The 18325-nt window shown below is 57.8% G+C and overlaps 2 protein-coding genes across 3 annotated transcripts in view; one reads left to right on the forward strand and one right to left on the reverse strand.

Annotated features, from left to right (window-relative positions):
* ALPK3 (alpha kinase 3) overlaps positions 1-8950 on the forward strand; it is an 87828-nt gene extending 78878 nt beyond the window's left edge. For both annotated transcript variants that reach the window (XM_043523944.1, XM_037911480.2), the window contains 4 exons: positions 643-731; positions 1182-1399; positions 2885-2933; positions 3583-8950. In XM_043523944.1, the coding sequence (XP_043379879.1) occupies positions 643-731; positions 1182-1399; positions 2885-2933; positions 3583-3922 (696 nt within the window). In that variant the 3' untranslated portion in view covers positions 3923-8950. The remainder of the gene's footprint in view (positions 1-642; positions 732-1181; positions 1400-2884; positions 2934-3582) is intronic.
* Positions 8951-9278: 328 nt separating this feature from the next.
* The window catches only part of LOC102931628 (sodium/nucleoside cotransporter 1), a 48493-nt gene continuing 39446 nt past the window's right edge, over positions 9279-18325 (reverse strand). Inside the window, exons 16-18 of the mRNA XM_043523945.1 lie at positions 17426-17524; positions 14605-14719; positions 9279-13243 (exon numbers count right to left, since the gene is read on the reverse strand). Coding sequence (XP_043379880.1) covers positions 13117-13243; positions 14605-14719; positions 17426-17524 — 341 coding nt within the window. The 3' untranslated portion in view covers positions 9279-13116. The remainder of the gene's footprint in view (positions 13244-14604; positions 14720-17425; positions 17525-18325) is intronic.

Consider the following 18325-nt stretch of genomic DNA (forward strand, 5'->3'; position numbering starts at 1 on the left):
TCATGTCCCTCTCCCCACCTGGCACACTGCTCCTGCCCAGCATGCTTCCCCCACCCCTGCCCAGCTGGCCTGCTCCTCACTCGCTACGCAGCTCACTGCCACTCCTCAGCGCCTCCCTGCACCTGCCAGCCTGTCCAACCCTGGCCCCACTCCTCTTCTCTCCTCCCGCTTTCCCTCTCCTGTCTTTCCTCATGCACACCCCAGTGCCTGGAACAGCCTTCCCCAGCCTGGGCACAGGCTCCTGGCCTGCTGGCCCCTCTGGCCAGTTGCCCCCTGACCTCTGCTCTCCTGCCACTGCCTGCTCCTCCTGAGCTGTCCCTTGTGCTGCCCGCCCAGCCCCGACCTGTGTCCTGCCTACGTCCTCCCTGCTCCTGAGCTAGCTGCTGTCACACAAGCCCTGAGGGGCAGGGGCCAGCACCTGCAGCCTACTCCACGGCTGTCCAGTACTCACACCTGTCATGTCTGCTGTCCCCCACACTGTGTGGTGCAGAGGCTCTGGTGCTCTGAGCTGCCCTTTGTCCTGTGATTGCCAGCGAGGACGTGCCCCGGTGCCTGTCTATGAGCTCTCCGGGAGGAGCAGGACGCTGTCTGAGCCTGGCTCACTGGCACGGCAAGGGATAATGACTTTGCTTGAATCCCCAGGAGTGCAAAATCCAGAACTCGAGCCGGGAGTACTGCAAGATCTTTGCTGCTGAAGCACGGGCCATCCCAGACTTCGGGGTGGTGCCGGAGTAAGTTGGGCCTCTGCCCTCCATCCTGAGCATGCAGGGGCCACAGGGCAGCATAGCCTCCTCCCACCCTGAGCATCACTTTGGGGGGGGGGGGGGGGGGGGGATTCATGGTGGGTGGCACTGGCATGGCCTTGTCTGCCCCATCACTGCAGGGATCCAGCGGCCTGTTTTCATTAACAGGTGCGCTCAGAAGCCGAATTGGGAGCGTTGTGTGGGAAGGGCCTGGGGCCTGGGCTAACGTGAGCAGGTCCAGTAGCTAGCATGGCTGAGGTGTGGGCAGCTTGCCGACAGGCTGGAGCCCGGCCCAGGGAGCAGCCAGGGGACTGTGCTCAGGGCAGTGGGCTCTGGGTTGGGGTCCGCCATGCGCTCTGCATGCTAGATGCACAGCCAGCCCATCAGCTTATGTCCTGGCTCACCCTGTGCTGACCCGGGCCGTTTGCCATTGTCCAGGATCATCCCTCTGTATCTCATTTACCGACCTGCCAACACTGTCCCTTACGCCACCATCGAAGAGGACCTTGTGGGGCCCTTTGAGCGGTACTGCGTGAAGGAGCGGGACGGCAGCCTGGCTGTGCAGAGCAGCTCGGAGATGGCGCAGAAGTGCTGTGCCTTCCAGCACTGGCTCTACCAATGGACAAATGGAAACATCCTTGTGACCGACATGGAAGGTACGGACCGAGGCGGCCGTCTAGTCTTCGGCGAGGGAGAGTCCCTGGCTCCTCTGGCCCAGCGCCACAGGGCCCAAGGCAGCGGTGCCCCCTTCAACACACCACCCAGCACTGTGTCTGGGCAGCCCTGCCCCCGAGAGAGAGCAAGGGAGTGGTGGCTGCTGGAAAAAGGAGATGGGCAAATCTCCTTCAGCCAAGGACTTCAGCCACCCCCCCCCCCCCCCCGCCATCCTGCCAGGCATGGTGGCAGACAGGGCCTTTCCCTAGTACTCTCTCCCCCAAGCACACTAGGAGGTACTAGAGTGGCAGCCTGCATTGGCATCTGGAGGTGGGAACCTGGGAGATCTGGCCTCTGTTCCTGTCTCTGCCAGCCACTGGCTGGAGGGCCTTGGCCTCAGGCTTTCAGAAAGAGCCTCTCCTCTATGGTCCCCAACTCCAGACCCCTGGGGTCTGATTTGCAGAGGTGCAGAGAATGCCCAGTGGCAGCTGGAGCCAGCGGCTGAAAGCGTGCTGACAGGGCACCCAAACCCAGTGCACACTCAAAGCCCAGGTCTGTGACCTCTCTGAGCCGGGGCTTCCCCAGGTGTGAAACGGGGACTGTTCCATCTCTGCTCCACGGGATGATGCAGTGACACGGGCGGGGGCTGCTGCAGTCTCTGTATGGAGGGGCTCTGCGGGCTGGTCGCTGCTTATTGCTCCTTAGCTGGTAGGACTGTCCCCTCCCCAGGCTCTCTGTGACTCCACTAAGGGCCCTGCCAGCCCGCGCTCTCCCAGCCCCTCCTTCATGCTCCCAGCCTTCCCCTCGGCCTTGGCCTCGGCCCCAGGGATGGCAGCAGCTGCGCCCTGTGGGCAGGAGTGAAGGAGGGAATTTGGAGAGGGACAGAGCTAAAGGCGCATTCAACTGAAAAGAGGGCAACTTGGGGCCTAAACGTGATTTGTCAGGAGCCCGCAGGGGTGACTGGAACCCGATGCCGGTGCCCCTCGCACCCACCCTGTCTGCGTAAGGGTGACCGGGACCCCACACCGGTACCCCTTGTGCCCACCCCACCTGTGAAGGGGGGACTGGAACCCTGTGCTGGTGCCCCTTGCCCCACCCAGCCTATGCAGTGTGACTGGGATCCCACACCAGTGCCCCTAGCCCCACCACGCCTGTGCAGGGGTGACTGGGACTCTGTGCTGGTGACCCTCGTGCCCACCCTGCATGTGCAGAGGTGACAGGAAACCACCCTGGTGCCCCTCGTGCCTGCACCACTTGTGCAGGCGTGACTGGGACCCCCCCCCCCGGTGCCTCTTGTGCCCACCCCACCCCTGTGGTGGGCTCAATGACTTGGACCCCAGCCAGAGAGCTGGGGCTCACCACATGCAGGAGACTCTTTGGGCCCAATCCTGCTCTCCTGGCAGAATTAGTGGCCAGGCTCCTGCTGACAGCTGTGGGAGCTGCATCAGGCTCGGCCTGAGGCTGGTGACTGTTCCCTTCCCTTGCAGGCGTTGGGTGGAAGATCACAAACGTGAGGATAGCTACAAAGCTGAAAGGGTAAGTGATTGCAGGGCGAGGCAGAGAGCTGGCAGACCCCCTGATTCTCAGTGGGGCTGTGGGGGCACTGCCCTACCCTGGGCTGTGTCTGTCACGCAATGGGGCTGTCCCAGCCTCTCTGGAGGGCTTGTGGTCATAGTGCACTGGGGTGACCTTGCCCCCCTACCCTCCCTTCCCCGTCACTCAGCCAGCCATAGCTCTGTCCTCCTCCTGCACGGTACAGCCCCAGGCTGCTCTCCTCTTCCTGTTCCAGTTCCTTAGTGTGTGATGGCGGGTGGGAGGGGAAGTGAATGGGGACTGTGTGGGGAGGTGGGGTATGTGATGGCAGGTGCAGGCTGCAAGCGGGGAGGCTGGGTCTGGGGGACACACAATGGCGGGTCCAGGAGCTGCTTTGCGCCCTGCTGCAGTGCCACAGCCCATGCAGTGAGCACCGTGCAGCAATGCCCTAGAGGGGATGGGAGCCCGGTGGAGAGTCAGCGCCCCCACCCACGGCAAGGTGTATGTGCCCAGAGGGCAGCAGCCCTTATGACCTGCAAGCAGCCCAGGTGTCTTGTCTCCTCGCCGTGCCAGGGGGTGTGTGGGGAGCAGGGCGCCCTGGCCCAGAGCCCCCTTGGCAGGGCACTGGCCCTGAGTATGGCTCTGTTGGCAGGTACCAGGGGCTGAAGGAGAGCTGCTTCCCGGCCCTGCTGGACCAGTTTGCTGCTGTCCACCAGTGTAACCGCTACTGTGAGATCCTGGGCCTGAAGAGTCTGGAGAGCCTGCAGCAGCCAGCCAAGCCCAAGGGCTCCAAGAGCCCCTCCCTGGGCAGGAAGGCCCCCTCAGCCCAGTCCAGCCCCCAGTTACAGAAGAAAGGCCTGGCAAGCCCCCAGGGCACCCGGAAGGGCACTGTGAGCCCCAAAACCTCCCGGAAATCCACTGAAGCTGCGGAGGCCCAGCTGGCCCTGAAGCACAAAGCGCTGGATAGTGACAGGTCCAGCCAGCTGCAGTAGCCAGAGTCTCGGCGCAGCCACAAAGCAGCGTGCCACCGCGCACACCTGGAAAGAGGACCCAGCCGCTGCTCCTTCCTGTGGCTCCCAGTGCGCCCCCCGCACTGCGCTCTGTGTGGTGTGTGAGTGAAGCAGTGACTAGGCTGGCACCAGTGCGGGGTGCCCTGGGTAGCCTAGTGGTCTGGAGCTGGCTCAGTGCACGGCGGGGCCTGCACAGCCACAGCAGGGTGCATGGCAGCTCATTTCTGTTACCTCTTTAAAGCAACAGCTCATCCAGGCCTGCCGAGCCTGCCAAGAAGCCCCAGCTGCCAGGGCCATGCAGGAGCCACAGTGCCCAGTGCAGAGGGTATTGGGGCAGTGCGCCAGCCTGACCACCAGGGGGCACTGGCTGTTGCCTGATGGTGACCTTGGGGCTCGTTTTCCGAGTCCCTCCTTTAGACTGTGCTGGCTTTTCTCTGGCTCTGCTCTGACGCCTGGCCCTGGTGTTCTCTGCTGGCGGTAACTCGAACCAGCGACCCCTGGAGGAGAGCGAGCAGGCTGGTGCTCCCCTGCCAGCCTGCAGCTGTCTACAGTGCACTGACCCCGCTCGGGCATGTGTGCCACAAAGGCGTGGTAGCTCTTTGGTCCCCCCTGGCTCTCAGCACCTCCTGGTGTTTTCCCTATACGTGCCCAAAATCCCTGACCCCAGCTCCCTGACGGGCCATACACAGGCCCTACTAACCTCTGCTGTAGCTTCCCTGAGCCGGCCAGTTGAGTACTTCTCTCTCCGGTCCCACCCCATCCCCAGTACCTACTCACTAATCTGTAAGGGGAGCATGACTAGACAGCCTGCTTGGTCCCTCTTTGCCCTGTGGGGATGTCCCTGTGTTTTCTGTGGTTCCCAGGGCCCGGAAAGTCTGGCAGCGTCCAGCCCTCACTACAGAACCATGTGGCAGATTTTTTGCTTTCCCTGATGCAAAGCGATGCAAAGCCAATCTTCCACATGTGTGTCACAGATTACTAATGCAGCACTGTCTGCCCGAGTATGCAGACGAGGGGGTGGGGGTGGTGTTGCCCTGGGGCCTCTCAGCTGGGAGTGTTAACTTTGGAATCTACTGGGCGCAATTAAAATGTCACCATTTAGTTCCCTGCTGCTTATGGTAGCGGAAGTGCTTGGGGTGTCTGTGTTGTAATGTGCCAATCACCATGGTAGGTGGTCGCCAGTCTTGCCAGCCCAGAGGGGCAGATGGGGAGGGGGGGGAACGCTGAGTTGAAACCTCCTGCTTCTCTGAAAAAATATTCCAAACCTTCTCCAAGGGGAGAGGGAAAAGCCTATCCCTGCCAGCAGAGCCAGTACACTCTGCAGCACCCTCGCTGGCAAACCCAAAGCAGCTTCCCCTGCACCCCATCCACATGCAGCCCTGGGTACTTGGATCACTGCAGAATTGGGCTGGGAAGAAATAACCTAGCCTTGCCCTGACCAAGTCAAGCTGCACCCTGTTGTCCTCAGGCCAGTAACACCCTCTCTTTGTGAGCTGCCAAAGTCACGGGCTGGGCCGCAGCCTTGGGTGCGTTTTGGCATGGAGTCGGTGGGATGCATTGGAGCCAGCCCCTCTCTGTGGAGTGTAGGGATAAGGGCTCTGCTCAACCAGGGCAGTAGGACATCCCAGTGAGGCAGCCCTGAGTGGGGTTAAGATTTAATAGTGGCTTTGCCCTGGTGATACTGCCATAGCACAAACCAGATTTAAAGCTGCCCTAAGGCAAAGCTGAGGATTCCCCATTATATGCAAGTCCTGTCGTGTGCTCCCCACCTTTCCCATCTGCCAGCATAGGGATGGGGCCACTGATCCTGGCCAGCAGAGAGACTTAGTGGGAGCTGGTTCAAGTTAGTGCAGCCTCAAGGCTGTTCTACCTCATGCAGGGGGTGCCAGTTCACCCCCCAGGCTCAGCGGTGGAAAGATGGCACATTCCCTATCTCCCCTGTATGCCAAGAGCTGCTGTGGTGCACCTGGGCATCTAGCCCAGTAATTTAGCATTCATCTGGTCTTCTCGCTCACCCCTTTGGATCCAGAGAAGGTCTGAACCCACCTTCCCAGCTGTGCTCTATCGACTCTGCCCTGCCTCTACACACCCTCCCGCTCCTGGGATCAACAGGTGAGCCCTTCCTTTGCCTCCCAGAGGCAGTCCCAGCCCTGCCTGCCTCTCACCCCCCAGGCCTGTCAGCCCTGCCCCCACAGGCCTCCATTCTTCTGGTTTGTCTCTAGGTCTCATGGCTTCAGCGCTGGTGATGTAGCTGCACCGGAGGCAGGGAGCGAGATGTGCCTGTGGCTTTATGCTGCCAGACTTTGGCTCAGGCACAAGTTCCCTTGGCTACTGCCTCCTAGTGCGGCTGGCAGCGAGGCTGTGGCCTTGTTTAAAGGGGCAGACACGGGCCATGTGCTCTCTTCTTGCTTCTTCATGGCAGACAATGGGGGCCTGAAAATGCCCTGTCTGCTTGTTCCATTAGAATGCAGGTCCTGTCTGGGCTGGGGAAGCGGTGAAGTGTGGGCATCACAACAGCCGAGCAGAAGGGGCTTGTTTCCTTTAGCGATTTGACCACAAGTTGGTTGGTTGCTTATTGCCTGGGGGTGTCACTGCCACAGTGTTTGTGGCTCAACCCAGGGCTCGGCTAGGCGAGCAGGTCACTGGAAGTGAAACTTCAGTGAAGACAAGCCTGCTCCGTGAGCATGAGCTTCTGTTCGGTGCCCTTTGGTTGGTGTGTTGGTAACGGCTGTTCGGCTGCAGTACTAACAACCCTGGAGCTGGGAAGGCCTTCCCTGCAGTGACAGGGTTACGGGCAGCCAGCCCGAGCCTTCCCAACAGTCCTGGCAGGGTAAGCCCCACAGCGCAGACACAGCCTCTGGCTGTTCCTACAGGGAAGGCGCAAGCAGAGCCAACCTTGGAAACAAAACAGTCCCCACCAAGCTGCCGAAAGCCCGTCTTTGCAAATCCCCATAGGCCTCATCTTCACCAGGAAAGGAGGTGTGATCTTACTGCAAGCTAACAGGAGGGGAAGCCCTAGTATAGACATGGCTGGGGGTAGTTTTCATGAGTTATCTCCACCTGCTATCTCGTGTGAAAGCTACACCCTGCCTTCGCTGCTCTAGGGTTGAGCCTGGTATTTGCCAACACACCAGAGCCCTCCTGCTGGGGTACTGCCGGCAGCTGCCATAATGCCCCAGTGCAGAGAGCCACTTGTAACAGGTGCAGCTGGATTTCCTTCTCCCTCTTGATCCCTGCTCATGGGAGGACAGGGAGGGTGCACATTCGGGTGGTGTTTTACGAGAACGAATACACAGCAGCTCTCTTGCTGTGAATGCCTAGCAGTGCCAAGGCACAGGGAGCAATTTTTACTGCTGTGGAGCTGGGGAGGTCAGTACTATACCCCCCGCAGGTGCCCTTGCCTAGCTGCACAGTGGTAAAAGCTACCCCTGCCTTGTCTCCACTAGGATCCCACAGGAGCAAGCTCGGGCCTGTTAACTCGCTGTAAAAACTCACCTCTTCTAGCAGTGACCGCAGTTAACTGGCTAGTGCAGTTAATGGTCAGACTGGGCCAGCTCAGGGGGAGGGGAGCTGTTGAGCCCTTGTCCCGTTGGGCTCAGAGCACAGAATAGCTGCAACCATGGGGCGTTGGACCGGGATGCCACAGAACTTCAGTACCAATGGAGGTGACTGGAGCTGGCAGCAGCAGTGCTGTGGTGTTACAAAGCCGGGTGCCCAGCCAAGGCTGCAGGCCCGGCTGTCTGTGCTAGGGAGCTGCCTGGCTGGTGCTTTGTGCTCTGTGGCTGCGGCTGCACTTCGCCTTTCTGCCGGGGTTGTTTCCTGCTCTCAGTCAGTCCGTTGTAAGATAACCATGGACATACTCGTCTGTGTATTGGCAACCAGGTGTGTGCGAGTAATAAAGCGCGATGGACTGGCCTGCTCTCCAGTGCGTCTCTCCCGGCTGGAGGGGCCAGGATACCCCTTCTTCCTGCTCTCCAGCTAGCTGGGGGGTGATATGGTGCCTAGCAGTGTGTTACCCAAAGCCCAGCATAGCAGGTGTTTGTCTGTGTGGTGGAGGAGGTGGACTGTGTGTGGTGCTGGGGACAAAGGATAAGGATTTTCATTTTTCTAGAGTCTTTTTGCACCCACCCCCTCCCAGGTGTAGGGTAGACAACACCACCCGGGTCCTGAGACCAGTGCCTCAGTCGGCACCCTCCCTGGCACAGCTAGAGCCCCCATCCCAAGGCAGGTACAATCTCTGAGGAGTGCAGTGATGAGACCCAACGGCTCCCAGTCATCGTGGCTGGAACTCCATCGCCTGCTGATGAGGTACACCAGAGCCTGGCCAGCGATGTGCTCCAAAGGAAGGTCTGAAACCCCTGCTCCCATGGCTGCAGTGACGTTGCTTCCTGAGCCATCAAGCAGGGGCTGGCTTTTGCCCTGATGTCTGAAAGGTTTGAGGCCTTTGAAATATTTCTCCCCTCTCATGGAGCTGCATCCCTTCTCATTATTCAAATCAAACATTCCAAAGCCAGCAGGGACCATGTTCACCATCCTGCTGACCGTGTGTGGAATGCAGGCCGGAGAACGTCCCTGAATTAATTCCTTTCTGAAATCCAATTCGCATTCTGTGTTCAAGCCTCCTGAGCTCTGGCCCCCAGCACTTGGGGCAGGGAGTTCCACAGGTTCCATTTATAAACTATAGTGTGTTTAAAAACAGTCCCCTTTTTCCAGTTGGAAAGTTGCTGCTTTTTAATTTCATTGGGCTTCCCTTTGGGCTGCTCATCTGGGAGTGCAAACAAGAGCCCCAAACTAATCTTACATATCTCTCCATGTCCCCTCGCTCCTAAATGCTATATGGCTAATCTGTTCAGTCTCTGCATGGGAAAACCTTCCCCCAGCTGCATTCCACCTCATCTTTGCACCTGCTCTCTGGCCACCAGGATTTCTGAGCTGGGGTAACCAGACCTGAACATGGCAGGCTAGGCGAGAGTGTACCAGCGGTTTAGAGAAGGCACAATGGTGTTTTCACCACTGTTCTCAATCCCAGTTTTTATGCACCTAAACGTGTTGCTGGTGCCTGTAACTGGTCCTGCTGCACATTGGGCAGAGGCTTTCATTGAGCTGCCCACAGGGATGCCCAGCTCCCTTTCTTGGGGCCACACAGGTAATTTAGACCCCTGAGATGCATATTAGTAATATTCCCTCTAAGGTGTATTACACTGTATTATTCACCAGTGAAGTTCACCTTGCTGGATCAGGTCCCTCAGAAGTGCCTTGCCGTCCTCTCTGGACTTGACTAGCATAAATACCGTTGTGCCTGCTGAACACTCACTAATAAACATATTGAGCCACATGAGTCCTAAGACGCAACCTTGAGTTTCCTGTTCTCCTTTTGCCATGCTGGAACTTGATCTTTCTGAGCCCTGAGAGCCTTCACCTCTTGCCCTAGGCTGATGTGGGCCTTGTTTGCTCTGATTACAGCCATGGGGCTACCCCAGTGTAGCTGCCACCCCCTAGTGCAAAGCTGTTGTATGCTGCCATTTGCACCTCTGCAGCTGATCCTCATTTCAAGCAGGGGTAACCTGCATGTGTGTACGTGCAGTGCAGTAGCAGCTGGGCCTGGCTGCACGGGGCAGCTATGTGTGGGCCTGGTTGCAGCTCCCAGAACCCCTGCTGTAGACACACTGGTGCATAAGGGGCTTTTGGAAGTTCCACTGATCTGCCTGAATGGGGATGGTGCAGGCAGGGCGCTGGGACAGACCCTGCCCTGAAGGGCCACAGGTCAGAAGCCGGAAACCTTTCTGAATAACTCTCAGGGCTGCCCCTGGGACCACCCAGGCACCCTATGGAGGCGTTCAGCTGTTACCTTTTCGTTGCCACTCCTTCAGACTCACAGCCTGGATTCGTCTGCAGCAGCCCTGTTGGCTTGGTCAGGCATGGACTCTCCCTACTGCTCTTGTGCCCCACCTGCTCTGGGAGGATTATCAGGTGCATGAGGCAGATTGGAGCTTGTAGTCTAAGCTGCTCAGTGTTACTGTGAGGGCACAGGGTCTAAGCGCTCCCTAGGGAGATATGGTCAGACACTTGGATCTGGAGGCAATATAGGGCCCAATCTCACAATGCAGCTGGGTCTGGGGGCCAGGGAGGAAGGACCTTTTATTACAAACTAGCCTGGGTAAGTCTGATTTTGGCACTGGTGACCCAGGAGGAAGGTGCCTAACAGGCTAATGCTCAACATGCAAAAACCTAGAGTTCCAGGCCAGACGGGAGCATTACATCATCTAATCTGGCCACCTGTATACCACAGGCCAGAGCCTTTCCCCCACTTACCCCTGGAGTGAGCCAATAACTTGGGTTTGGGCAACGCCCATCTCCTGGAAAGGCTTCCAGGCTGGATTCGGAGACATCAAGAGCTGGCGAAGCCACCCCCCCCCCTCAGTAGCTTGTGCCAATGGCTTCAGCATCCGGCTACTGGTTCTTGTTCTGCCTTTGCTAGATAACCAACGTCTCTCACTGCTCCCTTGGCCTTCCTACCCCACCTGTGCTTTGAGGCTCTCCATAAATCTGTGAGTGCTGTGGGGCAGAGACTGTCTTTTTGATATTGTTATAGAGTCCTGCCCCATGGGGCCCTAATCTCTGCTTGGAACCCCCAGGCATCACTGCAATACCAGCAGCAAACAACACAGAAGCAGTTTCTCCCCTTCTCAGCCCCCAGGAATGGTCCCAGGGTAGAAGGCCATGATAACCATGATGAAATCTAGCACCGACCATGTGACCTGGTACACAGCATGGCTGACACTGCTGAGAGCTGCTAACTGCGGTCAGGAACCCATCTCCTGCCAGAGGCCTCTTTCTGGCTCCCAGAACAAGTTGGTGGCAGTGGAGGCCGCCTGCTGCTCTGCGCAGCTCCCAAAGGTGCAGCCCACACCAAGGAAGGCAGCGCCGTGGCCAGAGTGGTTCACGACTCCTGCTGCTTCCCAGAGTGCTGTATAGGCAGGAGCATTTCGGGTCTGTCTGCACTGCAGCTGGGGATGTGTTCCCAGCTCCGGCAGGCAGACTGGCAGTAGCTCAGTGTGAGCTAGTGGGCTAGGAACAGCCCTTCTCTTCTCCCTGAGGGCCCTCTGCAGGCAGGCATGTTCCCCACACACCTTTCCCAGCCTTAATGCCCGGTCTAGGGTTAGAATCTCATTGACATACAATAGGACTGAGGCTCCTAAAGTGATAGATCCACAACAGGATTTGGGGGCCTGGCACTTAAGGTGCCGAAGTCCAAAATGTAGAGCCTCAAAATTACTGCTCAGTGGCCACCTAACTCTCTAGGTGCCTACATTTGCACTGGTAAAGTCCCCTAGGCACTTAATTTTCTACCCTGGGGTATATCTATGGCTGCCTCTGGCTTGATGCCCAGTGTCTAGCTTGCTCCTAAGCCCCAGCAGGATTTTCACACAAGTCATCCCCCCGCCTAGCTCTCCTGCAGGGCCCAATGGTAGGGGGAGCTAGAGGCTGCCTTGGGGAACATCAACAGACCAGCCCCATACTGAGCACAGCAGGAGGTGGAGGTGCCTCCCTTATACCAAATAGCCCCATGAAGAGAGCACTCACCCAGGACAAGAGACCCAAGTTCAAATCCCCACTCTGCGTGATGCAGAGTCCCTGATGTTCCAGGCCAGTGCCCTGTCCCCCAGGTTAGGGTGTACTCCAGGGTGAGGCTTTGGCCACCTTGCTTGTTGAAGCTGTTCCATTATGTCTCCTTATTGGAGCAGGGATTGAAGCTACGCCCCCCCATCTCAATGACTAGTTAAGTATTTCTGATGACAGGACCCGCCTCCACCCTGCATTCGGCGCTGCAACCCTGAATCTAGTCCCTTTGTGGAGCTATCCCTAAGTCCCTTTTGAAATGGGACTCAGCCAGCAGTCACCTGGGCCTTGCAAAGCTATATAGAGTTACACCAAGTACCAGTGAAAATCTGGGCCTTTGTCTTGCCATACCTTAGTTCCCCACCTGTGAAATGGGGACAGCAGCAGCCCTACCTCATCGGGTCTTGTGAGGATCAGTAGCACAAAGATGGTGAGGGACTCAGCTGGGGATAAGAACCAAAAGTACCCACCCTGACAGAGCAGGGAGAGATCTTGTCTGTCTTCCCGTTTGTACAGGCCTAAGCACAGTGTGACAGGAATAGTGATGGCTGGACTGATGGGGGCTGGCAGGGAGAGGTGGAGCACCAGAGCGGTGCATGGTGGGAAAGAGTTGACAGTGGATCCAAGCAAAAGGACAAAATGAAGTCTGGGGTTTCCAGAAGAGCTCAGTGCCCCCTGCCCCACAGCTTGAGCCAGACTGTCTAAAGAGCCCAGCTCCCCTGTTCACACAGGGAGATTGGGGGATGGGGGGATGAGCGCGTTTGAAAATCAGGCCCCAATTGTGGGTGATGAGCACTGAGCCCTTCTGAAAATTTGGCTTAAATGCTCAGGGCAAGGCTGGGTGGCCTCTCACCTGGGGAGGAGTCCCCCTGTCTGGATGAGTGGCAGCTGCACAGTCCAACCAGGAGGGCTGGGCCAGGAGCACCGCAAGGAGCTGTGAGGCACCCGGGGCTCTCCATGGTTTTATTAGTAGGTAGTATTAACATACACAAAGCCTCCTTGAGTGTGAGGGACAAGGCCCCCAGCCCAGCAGCTGGGCAGGAAGGGACCCAGTCCACAAGCAGGAAGGGTCTGCAGGGCATTAACCACCGTGGCATATACCGGAACCACAGGGACCTGTCAGATAAGGCCTGGATTGTCAATAGGGCCCAGCCTGGGGAGCCACCCAGGAGCCTTCCGGTGTTCCTTGGTTCTGGGGCCAGCCCCAGGGTGGTTGCTGTAATCTGCACTGGTGGGCACAGATCCAGGGGACTGGCAGAGGAAATCCCCATCTGGGGCCTTCTGGCTGCTTTCTGTCCTGTGTCATCTGAGAGGTTCATGGGGCTAGAGGGAGGAAGAGAGTCGAGCCCAAAATACAGCATCTCCCAGCTCCTGGGCAGTGCAGCCAAAGGGAATAGAGGAGGAAAGGCTGATGGGGCTGTACCCATCCTGCTCCAGAGACGGTTAGCCATGGACCAGCAGTGCTTGGCCAATGCCCTGCTCTCACACAGTCTGTAACTGGGCTTTGGGAGCCGGCGCCGTGGGCGAGTGCTGGTTTGGGTGGCTGCCCATCTCCTCTAGGGCAGCCCAGCGCAGACTGTGTTGTTATAGTGCCCGCAGCACTGTGTCAGAGAGGCCATGCTGAGCTCGAGTCCCACCCAGCTGCCGGTGAAGGACAGGGTCCCGTTGTTGCTGAGCACAGTGCTGGAAGGGAGAGTGCAGTCAGGGTCAGTTGCACCAGACAGACACCTTGCCATGGAATCAACACCAACGCCATGGCCTGACACTGACTGCAGCACAGCACCCCCTCCCCAGTCCCACCGACCCACCCACTTCCACAGGGTCTCCTCTCCCCACGGCCCAGAGCCTCGAATCCTCCGCCTGTCTGTCTGGGATGGCTTATCTCCCTTTAATGCCCTCCCCCACCTCAGTGCTGCCCAGCCAAGAGAGTTTAATCACTTGCCCAGTGATAGTGGGGGTTTTCCTTACAGCCCCAGCTCCTGGAGTCAGGTGATTACAGGAGATTCTCAGATTTCACTGGGAAAAAGGCAGTGTCTAGCCCTCCCAGTTGTGATCCCAATGGCTCTGCCAGGAGAAGGCAAACTCAGACCCAGCTGCATTAGTTGAAAAATCTCATGATTTTTTAGCCAAACTCATGGTAGTTCGGGGCCTGAGTCATGATTTTTGAATGACTGGGATTGGTGACACTGTCTTCTAGTCCCAACCTCTCCCATGTCCATCCAGCTCTACCCCGCCACTCCCCACATGCCCAACACACACCACAGCCTCTTGCACCCAACCCTCACCTGTCCCACCACTTCCCCAAGCTGAGAACCCCTCCGCAGCCTATACAGTCTCTCCACAGCTCAGCACTTCCCTCTACTCAAAGCCCTCTCCCACTCATGATCAGCCCCCTCCCCTGCAGACACCCACTACCAGGGTCAGGCCCTGCCCGCCGTTGTGGGTGCCTAGCCCCTACCCCTGCATTCCCTGCAACAGACCTCTTGCTGCTGCATTTTTTGTCTACGGCCAGGGGACATTTTTTACACATTTTTTTCCATTCAAAACCAGCAGCCTTTTTTCCCAAAACCAAAAAGTTTCAGGAGGAACCGTCACCGCACTGGTGCTGGCCTGCGAAACGGTCAGTGATCGCTGTGACGCCAATGCCTGGAATTGTTTCAAAATCTCCCCTTTGCCCCACCTGGGCTCTCAGGCCAGGCTACAGTCCAAAGGGCCTTCGGAGAACTAGTTCAACACACGCCACTGCAGCCCCTCAAGCTGGGCCCGTTCTGAGCCCTGCCAACCGGAGCCGCTGGCCCTTGTTTGGGACACTGATGGCGGCCCTGCTTTTTGGCCTGCGCCCTTTAGGTGAGGGTCGAGCCCCCAGTGGCAGAAGGGAGTACCTCACCATGCCACGCTGCACCGGTGTGGGTGGGTCTGAGCCCCATTAGCTCCCAAAGGGCCAGCTGCCCCCCCTGACATAGACGCAGACCCAGGCCAGGCAACAACCACACCCAGCTAGTGTGGCCAGGCCCCTCGTGCTTGGTTAAGGACAAAAAACTCACTTAGCAAACAGCTGCCGGCAGCACATGTAGATGTCGTAGCTGGTGGTGTTAAAGGTTGCCGTGCTCAGGAATGCAGAGCAGTCGGCCACTTCCCCTCGGGGCACGTACAGGATGCCTGGCGGCAAGGAGAAGGAGTTTGTTACACGGGGTGTTACTGGTCTCAGAAACAGCCAGTATTTGCTAGGAGTGCCTTGTGTTCACGCCCGCGATCCAGCAGCCTGGAGTGGGAAGTAGCATAATACCTTCTAAGGGAGCCTCTCCAAGCCTGCAGGACCTGCAGCAGCCGGGACCCCTGCCGTGGCTTTGAGTCAGTGCCAGCCATACGTGACTCGCTTGACTTCCTTGCGTTTGGGATGTCCTGGGTGTGCTCTGCCGATGCACACGGTGCCTCAGCGACGTGGCCCGTGCGGGAGGCAGAGAGACACCCCTGGACTGGTCTTTGAAATGGTCACATGAAACGCCCCGAGGTTCATCCCAGGAGGCTGCACAAGCCAACAACGGCAGCTCTGCAAGCAGGTGTTATGGGCCAGCCAGGCTCTGGGCCCCACCCCAAATGTGCTAGGTGCCCAGGAGAGTCTGCTGGACAGCAGGCGGATGGGAGAGCCTGTGTCTGTGGGGCAGTGCTGCTCAGCCAGAGCAGAGCCAGCACCAGCATGACACTTGCCCAGAACCAGCCGCAGAGGAGCCAAGGTGACATAAAGTTGCGTATGGCGCAGGCCCTCCTGGGAGTCCAGCACCATCCAAGGGAGCTGGAAAGCAGGGACTGTACCTCCCACCACCACAGGGCTCTAGTGGTGAGTGAGTCTTTGGGTGGGTGGTTGGCGCTTTAGGGAGTGTGTGAGGAAGTGGGCTGGGAGTCACCACGTGCACAGGGCAGGGTGGAAGCACACAGGGAGTATGGGGGGCAGATGTGGGCTATTCCCCATGGCTGCAGCGAGGGGTGCTCCAGTGGGCCCTGGGCCAGGCTATTTTGGCCCCAGCACAACCCCTCTCTGTGCAAGGACCGCCCAGAGCATCCAGCTCAGCCTGCCCCTGCCCCAGGCCTCTCCATACCCGTTCCGTGAGCATGCTTGGCAATTGGCACAGCCCCACTCACACAGTGACAGGGCCCATCCCCTTACACTGGGCACTCACAATGCCCAGCCACCTATGGGCCTGCTGGCCCCTCTCCGTGGCCAGCAGGGCTGAGGCCTGTGAGTGGCATAATGGATAAGGGCTCTTCTCTGAGAGCAGGGGCCAGTTACACAAGGGAACTGAGTGTCCTGCTGCAGCCGCGGGGCTGGGACTGCCTCACATCCCTCTATGGGGTGGCCGAGCCAAGCAGCTGGGCCATCTGCCCTTGCTGCTCCTGCGCAGGGCACAGATGTTCCAACCCAATCAGGACTCTCTGACTGACCCTTTGCATAGGCCTCTGCCAGGATGTCACCCCAGGCTGTGCCCTGAGCTGCCTCTCCTGCTGCTGTATGAGGAGGGGATGCTGGGTGTCATATCGCCCACTGGAGGGGTGGGGAAGGCTGGTGAGAGGCAGGGGTCCAGGAGCAGGCTTCATTTCTCCTCCTGCCCCACACTGCTTGGGTCTGGGCAGAATGCATGCTGCAGAGAGACTGCAGAGCCTCTAACGGAAGGGCTTAATCCTCCAGCCCCAGGCCAGGCAGCACCATTCCCTGGGTCCTCAGGGGCAGGAGCCAGACAAAAAGCAGCCCAGAGCAGGGCCTGACTCTGAGCACAGCCGTGGATCTGGAAAGGGAGGAGAGGGCAGACACTGAATCTGCCTGTGCTGAGCCACGGCCAGCCAGCCACACTCCTGGGCAGGCCGGCAGCCAGCACAGAGCCCACCAGGGAGCACTTCGTGGTCAAGCTGGGGCGCTGGTCGGCACTGGTGCGGCTGCGCCTCGGGCTGACCCCGTTGTCACTCTGCCTAGCACAGGCAAGCTTTGGTCTGAGGTCAGAGGCCAATCGCAGTGGGTTAGCACGTGGGCCTTTCTGTTCTGTTGACAGAGGGACAAATCCTGGCTCCAACTTTCTAATTTCTAAAAACCAGACCCTCCCTGCCCCACCTCTTCCCCCTGAGGCCCTGCCCCCACCTCGTCTTTTCCCCCAAAGGTCCTGCCCTTGCTATGTCTCTTCCCCAGGCTGCGCCCACACCCCAGCTCTTCCCTCAAGGCCCTGTCACTCCTCTTCCCCCCACCCATCACTTGCTGTTCTCTCCCCTCCCTCCTCCTCGCTCAATCCTCTCCACCTCCCCTACCACAGCTGGGCTCCCTCTGCTCTGGGGCTGGGACAGGAGCTGCAGCCTGCCCTTGAGATGCAGGTAGGAGGCAGCGCAGCGGAGCAGGGGCTGGCAGGGGTTAATGGCCTGGCACCTCCCACCCCGACCTGTGGTAACCGGACTTTTGGTATCCGCTCAGTACATCTGACCGGACACTGCCAGGTCGCCTTTTCGACTGGAATTTCCGGTCGAAAAACCAGACACCCGGCAACCCTAGGCTTTGGTCACTAGTGAAAATGAGTTTGATGGGTCTCGGCCTAGTCCTTGTTGAAGATGCCCAGGGAGGGGCATCAGCCAGTGGAGAGCCTACAGTACTGTGCGCCTAACTGCCATCTCTTTCCCGCATTATATTCAGGGACTGAGCTGGGGTCTCAAACAGATTATCTGTCCCCATCAATGGCAGTTTCTCAATTCACTTTCCCAAAGACCCAGTCTACTCAGCAGCCGTCTCCCCCTGCTCTCTCAGAGCTCCAGACTCCCCTCGTCCCCACCGCCCGTCAGGGGCCCGTCCCAGCAGGCACCCGGGACAGTGAAATGTAGCTGGGGCCGTACCTGAGACACAAGCGTTGAGCATGGAGACGCAGGCCCCGGTGAGCAGTGCTCGCAGCACGATGCTAGCAAACTCACTCTTCCGCTGAGGAACCATGGACGCTGCAGGGAGCAGAGGACAGAGGGTGGTGAGAAAGGCTCTGTGCTCAGAGAGGCAAAGGCTCACCTGCCTGTTGTGCCCTGGACGGGGTTGTGCAGGTGGCAGGCAGCTGCCAAGGGACTTCTAACCCCTGCCCAGCACTAGCCCGGGATGGCCCCTCAGCCTGGTGCCAGGCATGCCCTCCCATCTCCCATGTAACCCAGGATGCACAGCTGGTGGAACTAATTCTCAGTGTTATGGTGTCTCTAAAATCTACTAAAACATGTTGGAAGCAGAAAGTCCCTGCAAAAAATATTTCCTTGGGCCATGGAAAGTAGTTCCTGCCAGGGAGAAATCTCGAAATGTAAGTGGGACAGTATGGCTGTGGCAAGGAGCGGGGGTGCTGCTCCTCCAGCTTCTGCCCTCCATGGGGGAGAAACGTCAAGATTGATGCAAAAATGGGTAGAATTAAATTATTATTACTAGGGCTGTCAATTAATTGCAGTTAACTCATGCGATTAACTAAAAAAAAATTAATCACGATTTAAAAAAATTAATCGCGATTAATCGCACTTATAACAATAGAATACCAATTGAAATTTACTAAATATTTTTGGATTTTTTTTACATTTTCAATATTGATTTCAATTACAACACAGAATTCAAAGTGTACAGTGCTTACTTTATAGTTATTTTTTATTACAAATGTTTGCACTGTAAAAAAAAATAGTATTTTTCAATTCACCTCATACAAGTACTGTAGTGCAATCTCTTTATCATGAAAGTTGAACGTACAAATGTAGAATTATGCACAAAAAAACTGC

The sequence above is a fragment of the Chelonia mydas genome, chromosome 10 (genome assembly GCF_015237465.2).
Source record: "Chelonia mydas isolate rCheMyd1 chromosome 10, rCheMyd1.pri.v2, whole genome shotgun sequence".
Lineage (NCBI taxonomy): Eukaryota > Metazoa > Chordata > Testudines > Cheloniidae > Chelonia > Chelonia mydas.